We start from the raw sequence: 11,851 nt of genomic DNA, 5'->3' as shown, positions 1-11,851 counted from the left end.
AATTTGTGGCCATTTTACCAACGTTTTCTTTCCATAAACATTTAAACATTTAATTTTATTTTATTTTTTGATAAAATAAGCGTATTTTTTTTAATTAAATCATACGTATTTTTTAATAGGTTGGTTCAATTTTAAATATCGTCCGTGTGGAGACAGTGGCCGTTAGGGGGAAGAAAAAATAAATTAAAAAGAGGAGGCAGAGGAGAGGAGAGGGGTGGTGCGTGACGTCATGGGTCATGTGACTGGTTTGTTTTGCTTGCTCCAGCTCGCGCTGACAAAAACAGAGGCAGAGGAAGGAAGCGACGACATCAAACCAGCTAGGAGCTCATCTCTATGCGTTGGTGTGTCGCCAAGAAGCTGCCAGCACCGCGGACACGGATAGTTTAATACGTTGTTTTTAGCTTTTATATCGCTGCTTCGAAACAGACACTACCTCCGCCTTCACCTACTGCCAGCTGACCGACTTTGGTGCAACATGCCTTCAGAAAAAACCTTCAAACAAAGAAGGACATTCGGTAGGTCTTACAGTTTCCTAATTTTAACATGTCTCGCTCTGCTTTTCCGCCTTGGGTCGTGGGTTTTCGGTTGTGCCCCGAATTGTCCTCTGAACTGCCCAAAAGTGAATCACAGCGTTGGCGTGCACAGGCCAGGTGGGGGTTAGTTGTTATCCCCGTGCCGAGTATCAGCCTACATTTTGTCAGGCTGCTTCTACTTTCTGCTGCTGCTGATTAACAGAATCAGCCTCCTCGTTGGGCATGTGCTCCTTTTAACTTATAGATGAAAGACAGTTGCTTCCACTCGTGGACTTTGAGCTTTAGATGTAGACGAATATGATGAGGCTGTGAGCTGCTGGCTCGTGTCTCTGTAATGTTTACTTGTGCGAGAGCAGTGCGAGGAAAACAAAGTGGTGTCGAAACGCAGGGCAGAGAGAGGAGAGCTGCAGGATTGGGGGATGGGACAGTTTGTGGAGGAAAAGAAAAGAGTTTAAAAGAGGAGAAAATGTAAAACTGCAACTGAACACGTGGAGTTTACGTGTCCTTCTTTATTTTCTTTCTTCCTGTTTTTCTTTTTTGGTTTTGGTGCACAGGCCATATAGCCTCGATGCAGAGGATACTTTCACTTGTGTTTCCCAGCCAACAGAGCTAAATGTAAGGCCTGCAAACTCACTGCCGAGTTTCCATAACGCAACGATTATTTAACATTCTTATCCTGTTTATTGGGTTTGCTGCTTGTAACAAAACGATGAAAATCATAAACTAAGTTCAACAGACTTGATGGCCAGAACTTAAAAATATGGAACTTTTTTTAGTGTTGTCGTTCTAGTTTTTGTTTGGTGTAGTTAGTTTTGCTGCTAGAATTTTGAACATCTTTTCAAATCATACGAATTATTCAAATTTGATTTAAAAATAGCATTTTTATCTCAATGAAAAGATGAAATTTGGATGAATGTATTTAATATTTAAATAAAATAATAATGATACCAAAGAGTGACGTTATAAAAGTAGATAACTTTTTAACTTATGTCCGTATCATAATTACTACCTAATAAACAAAGATGTGTACTCGCTGCCTTCAACGTTAGAAGTATGTTTCCCAGCATGACTAAACATGCATGTGCTTCATGTTATTGGTCTAAATATACACAAACAAAGCGTGTGCGTTCCAGCCTGCTCTGACAAACGTGTTATGTGTACATATGATGATGTTAAAGTTGGCATGAAGCTGTGACAGTCCAACAAGTCTGGTCCAAAAACTACTGGTTAATGTGGTCATGTGAAAATTTTTGTAATATTGCCATTTCAGAAACAGTTTTGTGTGTATACATGAATGTTTACTCAGTGATAAGGGTCACTAGCTGGTAGTCATGTTGCCTTTTATCTAATCTTTGTGTTACTGTCCTCTGTGGACAGAATAATCTAGCCCCATGTGTTTAGTTTTGTTTTTTAACATAAATGATCCGTTACGTAGTTACTAGGCTTGTCATAGAATGACTCAGGAACTTAAAGGGAGTTTCCCAGTGTCCCCTTGAGGTAACTGACGAATTCCCAATATTACCTAACAAAGATGTATTTAAAAAGCACATCCTTTTAACCTCAAAGTCATTTGCTTCCCATTTAGTTGGTTTTTCTCTCTCCCTTCTTGGTCTGGTCATGAGAGACTGACGCATGCAGAACTTCCTTGTTTCTGATTGAAACGCAGTTATGGAAAAATGTAATAATAGAATTTTTTTTTTCAGTTTTAGCATGAAAATAAACATTTGTGTTTTGGCCGCAGCATGTTAATCAGTTAATTTAGTTAGACAGTCTTACAGTGGCCGCACAGTTTTCTGAACAACAACTTCTTTCAGCGGTGGGTCACAGGGACACCAGAGACTCAAAGCTTCAGTTTTTTTTTTTTTAATTGTCTCTACTCGACTCCATTCAGGTAATTCAAGGTCCAAAATCTGATGTTTAGTTCAAGTAGGTAGTGCTGCTGCAAGTAGAAGGTGATATTTTTGGTCATATGTGCTGGTTGTAGACTGTGTGTACAAAAATTATGTTGCCACCTGTTGGTTTTGGACTAATTTTTATCCCTGTTTTCTGGAGTCAAAAGCATTAGATGACCAGCTGACGCCAACAAGCTTGGTTAGCAGCTGTATCTATAAGCTGTACAGGTGCAGTGCAATGACATGCATATCTGCTAACCATTGCTAATAAACAGACCAATTAATAGTAGAATTTCAATCCAGTCTTTGGGTTATCACTGTGAAGAAAAAACCCAATTATTAGTTCTGCTTTCAGCCAAGATTTCCAAGGAACTAGAATGCACATGTCCGATAAACGCACACAAGATTTGCAATCCCAGTAATCAGTGCAGACTTTGAATAGATAATAAGTGGATCATAATTTTTTGCCTAATGATCTGCTAATCACTGCAGAACAATGCTGTTGCACCATGAGTGGATTTTAGAAAAGCCCAGCTTGTTTTCACTCGAGCGCTTTACCCCAGTAAGCAGTTTGTTCCCGTGTGATTCTGTGCTCCATGTCTCTAATCCTACTTTTTCTTTTTAATTGAATTGGACCTATTATGGTTTTCGTTATGTTCTTACATGTATGCACTGTTAAAATAGTGGTTGCTCATACTGAACGTGACTAAACTTTCAACTTTGAGGCACGTGTGTACAAGTTTACCCTGTGCTCTGAAAACGCACTCTGTTTCAGACATTTTTTTTCTGCTCTTGGCTATGTATGATGTCAGTAAGAGCAGGTATCAGATAATATGCTCAGCAACAGCACCCACCTGCTGCCCTCTTTGTTTAGGACAGCCAGTAAGGATTCCTAAAACAGCTTGTACCAAATGAGAGAAGACATATTCTAAACTATAGATCTGTCTAGTACATAAAGCTTACCGGTGTTATAAATGTTTAACGGGACGCTTTTATAATCTGTTTCAGAAATTAGTAGGCAGCCACTTACAGCTGTGACATTGTTTGGTCTGATGTGCATCACCTCGCAAACCTGTTGAACCACAGGTTGTAAAAACAGTCACAGTCACCTGATACGAGAACCAAAGATATTATTGTGCAGATAGGGTTATGTAAAACAAACAGCATGCAAATAGGATAGGATTTGCTGCCAGCTTTTTTCTTCTTTTTGCCTTATTTGTCATTGACCGTGTTTGTCTTTTATCAGCTCATTCCGGTTGATGCCCACTGACCTTTTTTCTGCTCCACAGAACAGCGAGTAGAAGATGTCAGACTGATCCGGGAGCAGCACCCCAACAAGATACCTGTGAGTTCAAGTACATGTTTAAAATGTCTGAAGCTGACAGTGATGTTGGTGTGGTTGTGGACAAGTGTGATGTGCAAAGCAGCACACAGGAACTTTCCGCAGTAGAAAATGTTACCGCATATTTCCTGGTTGTAGCTCACAGCGACTGATTAAATGTCTTTTGTCTGAAAGAGCTTTCTGTTCCTCGATGGGATTTTCCAGTCGACTCTGTTGGAGATGCATTTATCATTTTAGCAGTTGTGATGTAGCAGCTGTTTTTTTTCTGGAATGTTGTGTTAAAAGTGGGTGCAGCTGCATTACCATGTAAGTGGCCAGCACCTCTTAGCAACCACCAATAAACAAACGCACACCTCGTGTTTCACCTGCTCATTTTATCAGTGAGATAGAGTATCAGCACAGCTTTGCACCTGTCGTTTCATGTAAGGGCTCTTCTCGTCTGTGTGTTTGTGCACGCTTCCTGTGTGCTCCCCGGGGTTATAAACTGCCGTGTCACAGTAAGTATGAGACCAGAGGCAGATGTGCTGTGTCACTGTAATGTAACTCCACCCAGACAGCCACAGTGGAGCCTGAAGGAGGTGGAGAGGCAGACTGCTAATAGCTTTCACATTAGGGTCAGACTCAGTAGTGTCCTGCTTTCACAATACACAGGGGTCAGCACATGTCTAAATACTTCAGGTGATATAGTAGTCTCGCATCACTCTTTCGCCACATTTCTTTATGTTTTGCTGGGAAAAGGGAAATGTGTTCAGTGATTTTAGGGCTGCACGATTAATCATTAGAAAATCGCGATCTCGATTCATACTTATGTGCGATCTCATTTCCAAATGACAACGATTTAAAAAAAAAAAAAAAAAAAAAAAAAAAAGACGACGACGATTGTACCGCATTTTGATCCGGGACGTAATCTGCATGAAAACAAGCGCTCACTCTTCCTGCTCAACAAATGACAAGGGCGGAGCCTTATACCACGTGATACAGAAGCTGTGCCGTGTGATGCTAAAATCCGGTTGTTCAGTGATGACGCGACGAATCCTACTTCCGGGTCTAAAGTAGTCTGCGTTTAATATGGCTTTTGTGTTGTTAACATGTTTAATGTCATGTATTTTCTTCTATTTGATCTCAAAAAGCTCCTAAAACAGTCAGTGATCCCTGTTGACCTCCCTCGGCTTTTATTACCGCTAATCATTTATTGAAGCTCAGTTTTTAAAACCTTAGGAAGTAACTACAGCACAGCCCATGCAGCAGTATATGAATGACTAACCTCGTATTGTGGATGGATTATCTCAGTTGTTCTCCTGGCTGAAGTTTGGTCCTTTTACAGCATCCTGCCATGCGATTACATTTGTTCCTGACCACCGAGAACACTCACGATAACTTTTATCGAGTGGAAAAAAAGTTAGCTTGTTTATATTATGCTAACATAGCTGTGTCGCTAGCGGTCACGTAGCACATCATTATATACCAGCTAGCCCAACTTCAGTAACCCTACAAACGTCACTGCTGTTTAGTTTTCTGTCTTCATTTATGCTGGAAGTGATAACAGAGCTGTACGTTTTAATTTGTTTCCAAAACCCCGCAGTCAGGACACGCTATATTGTATTTAGATAGAAGCTAGCGAGCTAACTTCCTGCTAACTTCTAACTCCGTTAAATGTCATAAATTCCGTTTTCATGGATGCCTGGATGTTAAACTCAATTGTTACACCTGGTAGAGCAGAACGCTGATCATTTTATTAAAGATGAAAGACTTTAGACAGTTTTTCAACTCTCAGTAATGCCATAGTGATCGTTTGATATATGGAGCTGCAGCGGAGTTTAGACCCAGACACGGCTAGTGACGTCAGACTGAACAACCGGATTAGCAGGGAAAAACAACGGAGAGCACGTGACAGGAGAAAATCCGTCCCGGTCAACCACCCAAACATCAATAACGGAAACCTCATACCCTATACACGCCGAACTCGCGCAGGCACAAAGAAATTACGGAGGCTATTATCACCTGACCAAAGATATGGCTCCCATCAACACTGTGCAAAACCAGGGATTTAGGAAAATGATCAACACCCTAGACAAACGCTACACAGTGCCGTCCCGCAACTATTTTTCTATTGTTGCACTACCTGCTCTATACACGCAGCGTCGACGGAATTTCAAGCAGTACAACATTTTGCGGCAACCACAAAACATGAGACATTTGTTGTTTTGATGTTCAGTTTCAACTGTTACGAAGTTGATGTGCAGTTAATAAGTGCAATAAATATTTATATTGGAAAAGAAAATCGTTAGAGAATCGTGATCTCAATTCTAAGCCAAAAAATCGTGATTCTCATTCTATGCAAAATCGTGCAGTCCTAAGTGATTTATTGAAATGTGCAAACATATGTGTAAATGGAAAACAGAGTGTAGAATTCTACTGAGTCCCATCTGTCTTTTCAGGCCAAGATATGACTTTTGGGATCCTCAAAAGAGTGTCCTTTCAGGTGCAGGTGTACAGCAGAGTGCTGTCCTGTTGAGGTGGCCTCCTACCTGCTCTGTGTCATGCATTTGTGGAGTGATTGTTGGGTTTGGTTGTTTTAGAACTGAAGGCGCTTTTTGGACTTTGCTCCTCCCTGCGCATGTTGAGGTTTCGCCCTGTTAAAAGGGAGTTTTTACTTTCCACTATCAATTGCTTGCTTATAGGAGCTTATCTGATTGCTGAGGTTTCCTCTGTGTTATTGTAGGATCTTTACCATGCAATATAAAGCGCCTTGAGGCAACTGCTGTTGTGATTTGGCGCTAAATAAATAAAGTTGAATTAAATTAAAAAATTGTAAAATGTCTTCATAAACATAAAGAACCCACTTATTATCTTTTCAAGCACTTGAAACTGCCACGACCTGGGTGATTGAGAGCCCACACAGACATGCTGCCTGCAGACAATTTTAAATTATAAGTTTCTTCTGTGCAAATATTTGAATTACCAGGTACTTTGTGCAAGCAGGAGCAGGTTCAACTGTGGGATGAAATCCTCTCTGGGAAAGCAACCGAATGAGCTCTGGCCAGTCAGCCAGCTGCACAGTAAACTTTTAAAGACTGAAGAAGTTGTGCACTAGTAAATCAATCATGGATGACATTGGCTAAAAATAATAATGAAATGCTCTTTAAAAAATTATCAAATATTCATGGTCTGTGTGGAAGCAGACAAATAGTATTTTGTTATCTGAAATAATATATGAACCAATTACTTTGAAACAAAACAGCAAACCAATTTCCAATGTCCAAAACTGATTGCAGCTTCATTTTCACTTGCATTGCTTGATAAACAGCCCCTAACACGACAATATTGAAAGTCTGGAGAAAGAAAAACAGTACATTTTCTCATCTGTGAGGCTTAAATATTAGAATGTCTTTATCTTGTACTTACTAATAAAATATAAAATTAGGATTTCTGAACTAAACAGCTGCTCTAACCTTTTAACTTAATTCAAACAGTAAAGTCAGTCTACACATCACTGGCCTGTGAAAGCAGCCTTGTCATTGTCTTGTGGCACTTTCAGCAGAAATGGTGAAGAGGTTTACTGAGGCCGCTGCTTTTCTGCCCAGATGAAATGCATTAGCATGCCAAGCGAAAGCTGAGGAAGCTCTGGGTCAGCAGGTCTCACTGGATTAGTGCTAGAACCCCTTAGTGCTGTGGTCTGGACTGTAAATCTGAAGTTTCCCTTTGTCAACAGGTGATCATCATGCTGGTATTATACTCACTTCTGGACATGCATACAGACAAGTAATTGTTCTCATTAGACTGTTTTCCAGTTTGCACTTGGTGCCCTTGTAGTGCAGCGTCTGCACACTCACAACTTATCGAAGGGCACGCAAGCATTCACACAATTTGTGTTCATGTGATGATAAAATGTAGGTCACTCAGACCCAGGCAGCCTCTCACACACTCATGGACTTCTGTGGGTTGCACTGGGTGGGTCGAGCATGTAGGACACTCACTCAGTTGCAAGAATTTTGTGTAGCTGACGCCTGTGCTATCACACAGTCCGCTAATGTTGTGTAACGTCAGGTCGCAGTTCATCAGATGTTTGCGTTGTCACAGGGGCCTCCGCGGGGTAGAGTCTACAAACCTTCAGTGCTGTGGTGCATGGCTTCATTAGTACCAATGTGATCATTACTAAATGCCATAACTTTTTGAAGGGTTTTCCTTCGCAAATACATTCGCTCTGATTGGTTAGCTGACCCAGGAGAAATATGGCAAAGTTGGTTATGTACTATAACCTTAACTATATAAGCTCTAGTATAGCCTTAACCTCGTAGGAGCTGTTGGTTTGTAACAAAAACCAGAAGTTCAACCAGGTTTCAATCAGAATCCAACAAAGGACACAAGAAGATTTGCACTGGACTATTTGTGGTTTTAAACCATGTACCATCAGACAGTGCGGTGTTGCCTCGGTACATTTAAGCAACACTGAACAATAACACACAATAACACCATAATATTGGTTTTTCATTTCCTGAAACGCGAGTGCATGAAACATCTTGTTCACTCCTGCAGCCGACAACAGAACATTGTTTGTGTTCTGCTCACAGTGAGACATGTTAGAATTAGCAGCTTTCCTAAAGTGGAAAGAGGGAGTAATGCCTGCTGCTAGGCAGGCTCTAAAAAAAGAAAGAAAGAACAGTGTCTACATTTTGAATAAGACACGTTAAACACAGAGAAGTGTCTTAAATATTTGCGTAACAAACGAGGAAAGTTGTGCTAAAAAAACACAACCCCACTGCTATATTAGTTCTCCACAGCTATCCAGTCATTCATCATCATTGTCACCCGAACTGGGCTGGATTTGCATTCTTGTTTTCCCTTGTAGTTGCGCTCCATCAGTTAAAACAGCTAATTAAGACAAAACATGTGATCGGAAACTAAGATTGTGAGTGCGGCCTGAGTGACAGTGATTGGTTGTTTTTTGTTAAGAGAAGCTTTGATTCGTTGAACTTATAGGCCGCTTCAGAGCGTTAAGTAGAGGCTGACAGCCTTTGTTTAATCAGCACATCACTGTGAGTTAAATTGGGTTTTGCCAGCCTTTAATACAGAGTCTGATTGTGATTCTTTCTGAAGTGGAGTCTAATCCTGTGGGTTTGAAACCCATCTTACATATCTTAGTAAAACAATGGCATTCCCTTTCAAGTCTAACGCAAATCTTGATCTAGTAGATGTGGATTTAGATTCACAGGGACCCGACTGTGAGGCAGAGAGCTGTGTTCTTTTATTTAACCTCTCCATCTGATATTGGCAGCTCAAGCTTCCTTATTACATCTCACTGGTCTCAGACACACAAAGGGCACAGGAAATGCACCATTCATGGAAGCTGACCAGCTAAAAGAAGAAAAAGAGGAGAAATGAATTGCTGATAAAGTTTTTGCCTCCTGCAGGTGATCATTGAGAGATATAAAGGAGAAAAGCAGCTCCCCGTACTGGACAAGACCAAGTTCCTGGTGCCAGACCATGTCAACATGAGTGAACTCATCAAGATCATCAGGTAGACGCTGACCTCTTCTCCCCTCCTCACCATCTCTCCTTTACATTCATCATTTTCTCCTCTTCAGTTTTGTTTGCTTTTCTTAAATATCTCCAACTCCTCTTTTGTCTGTCTTTTCCTTCACTTTCACTTCTTTTAATTTCCTTTCATCTCCTCTTTCTTTGGCTTTCCCTTTTCCTTTTTTTTTTAAAAAACGTCTTCATCCCTTTTCCTGGCATCAAATTTCCTTTCTTCTTTCTTTCATCTGTTTTGCATATTTGTTACATACAAAACATATTTGCATATATATTCTTCTTACTTACTCATTCCATGTTCTGTATTTTTAATGACCTCAATATACCAAACCTTTGTTGCACTTTTCTGAGCTAGCAAACATATGGATGGATGGATGGATGGATTGAGGGAGGAAGGGATAAATAGATGGATGCCATATTTTTTCCATACATTTCCTTTTCTCTTTCTTTCAATCTCATATTTTATTCACTCTCCTTCCCCTTCTTTCATTTCCTTTCACAAGTTCTTTTCCACTTCTTGATTTTATTCCTCTCCTATCCATAGTTTATACTTAGGATATTTTTTCCCTCTCACTTTCTTCTATTGTCTCCCCTTTTTCTCACTCTTGTCATGTCTTTCATTCCCCACCAGGAGGCGCCTCCAGCTAAACTCCAACCAGGCTTTCTTCCTGCTGGTTAACGGTCACAGTATGGTGTCTGTGTCGGCCGCCATCTCTGAGGTGTATGAGCGAGAGCGCGACCAAGATGGCTTCCTCTATATGGTATACGCCTCCCAGGAAACCTTCGGCGCTGCCACGACTGCCCAGTGAACAACCTTCCTTCATCCCTCAGTTTCTTCTTCCACTGGACCCGGCGACTGGACAGTTGTAGTTTTTAGTTTCCCCGTCCCCCCTTTCATGTCTCTTGTCACATTCTTTTGAGTATTAACTGTAAGAACTAAAACACAGACACAAACTGCTAAATCTAAACACAGCATCTGATCGTCTGTCAGCTCATTTTGGTCCTGGTTATTTGTCTGTGCCGCCACTCTCAGTCTGTAGCATAAAGCCGCAAGGGGTGACCAGAAACAGCAGAGTTTAGGTAGAGAGATCCCCACCCCACCTAAAATGTAACCGACTCAGGCCAATAAGAGTCTTTCCTCTCTGGATAAATCCTGTCCTCTGGCATTTACATGTTGATGGCATTTTCAGTTTCCAGTGTTGTGGCTAAACGTCTCCTAGGCTGTATTTATGTTAATGTATATATAAATTTCAGGTAGTGATGTTACATAAAAAGGTGGTGAGGCTCACCACTTATCTGTGTCTATATATACATTAGACAATGAACAAAGCCAGCCTTCTGTTGCAGTTAGAAGATAAAGCTTGGGGATTTCTTTTGCCAGAGAGATTTGAAAATTAAGAAGAGAAGATCCTTAAGCGTCACGTGTCGTCACATTCCCTTCACGGTCTTCCTTCTTTGCCGTTTTTACACCTTGCTGCATTTTGTAGTCTGAAGCATCCTCGCTGTATGATGTTAGGAAACTGCTTTGCTCTTGAAACAGATGATTGTAGTCCACCGAAAAGAGAAAAAGAAAAAAAAAAAAAAGATGCCTCGTTTGTTGGTGTACAGATATTGTTGACTTTGAATATAAAAGGGGTTCCGATGTGAGTGTAACCAAGTTGATTTTTGGACACACTATAAGGAGCGTGGTCTGATTGCACGAGTGACTGGAGGATTGATGGTGTTGCTGGAAGGAAAAAAAAAATGCAGAACAGGGGAGGAGTTTGCCATGTCCTCATCCTTTTTTTCCTCTTTTTTTTTAAATTCATTTTTTTTTTTTTTGCAGAAACAATGATTGGAGAGAGCAAAACACAGGCAGGTTCACGAACATCGTGTCTGGCTGTGGGTTTTTGTTTTTTTTTCCTTTAACCCACAGGGCTGATTTTTCCCAGAGCTGTCACTGCTGTTCAGTTTCACTTCACTGAATTACAACAAGCACTGTCACTACAGGGGAATTTAGGAATTTACACCTGCCCAGTAGGTTTTTAAAGGGCGGCACTCTTTCACAGATTTGAGTTTTAGCTGCTTTATATCACAGTATTTTTATCTTTTTGGTTCCTTTATTTAATAGGCTTTGTTTTTTTTGACTGTACGATGTGTTGCGACTATTCGCTGTCTGCAGTACAAATAGTTTAAGCTACTGTGTGTTTGTAACAGAGGGGTGGAGCATTTGTGTGTGTGGGTGTGTGCATTGTCCTTTCCGCCTGCTCCTCTGTTTCACACACATCCACATACAGCAATATCACACAGCCTCCTTTATGTATTTATGTTGGTATTTTGTAAACAATAAAAGGAGGGAAAAAAGGTTCCTGTATTTTGTTTTGTTTTCCTGACCATTAAACCCTAAATTGACTTCATTACTGCTACATATGTGAAAGGACAGCATTAAAAGGTGATGCTGTAGTTTAAACAATAGAATGCCATATAATGACGTCTGTGCTTACATGTCCAACAGCTGATCACCGATTTGTATAAAAGATGCACATAAAATACGTGATTGCCCGACTGACTAA

At 40.6% G+C, this 11,851-nt stretch overlaps 1 protein-coding gene across 1 annotated transcript; it reads left to right on the top strand.

The window, feature by feature from the left end:
• The first annotated feature begins 252 nt into the window (after positions 1-252).
• map1lc3b (microtubule-associated protein 1 light chain 3 beta) lies at positions 253-11,851 on the top strand. Its single transcript, XM_085280507.1, has 4 exons — positions 253-515; positions 3,715-3,770; positions 9,179-9,285; positions 9,931-11,851. The coding sequence occupies exons 1-4, from the start codon at positions 476-478 to the stop codon at positions 10,106-10,108; spliced, it is 381 nt and encodes a 126-aa protein (XP_085136633.1). The 5' UTR covers positions 253-475; the 3' UTR covers positions 10,109-11,851.

Source organism: Mchenga conophoros, linkage group LG7 (genome assembly GCF_057382185.1).
Source record: "Mchenga conophoros isolate Kocher_MC1m ecotype Shallow Benthic linkage group LG7, M_conophoros_male_GT1.1, whole genome shotgun sequence".
Classification (NCBI taxonomy): Eukaryota; Metazoa; Chordata; class Actinopteri; order Cichliformes; family Cichlidae; genus Mchenga; species Mchenga conophoros.
Note: the sequence above shows the minus strand (reverse complement) of the source record. Positions and strands in the feature narration are given on the sequence as shown.

Coding starts and splice junctions, on each gene's coding strand:
- map1lc3b (XM_085280507.1), top strand. CDS start 476: ATGCCTTCAGAAAAAACCTTCAAACAAAGAAGGACATTCG. Junction 516..3,714: donor CAAACAAAGAAGGACATTCG/GTAGGTCTTACA, acceptor TCTGCTCCACAG/AACAGCGAGTAGAAGATGTC. Junction 3,771..9,178: donor AGCACCCCAACAAGATACCT/GTGAGTTCAAGT, acceptor TGCCTCCTGCAG/GTGATCATTGAGAGATATAA.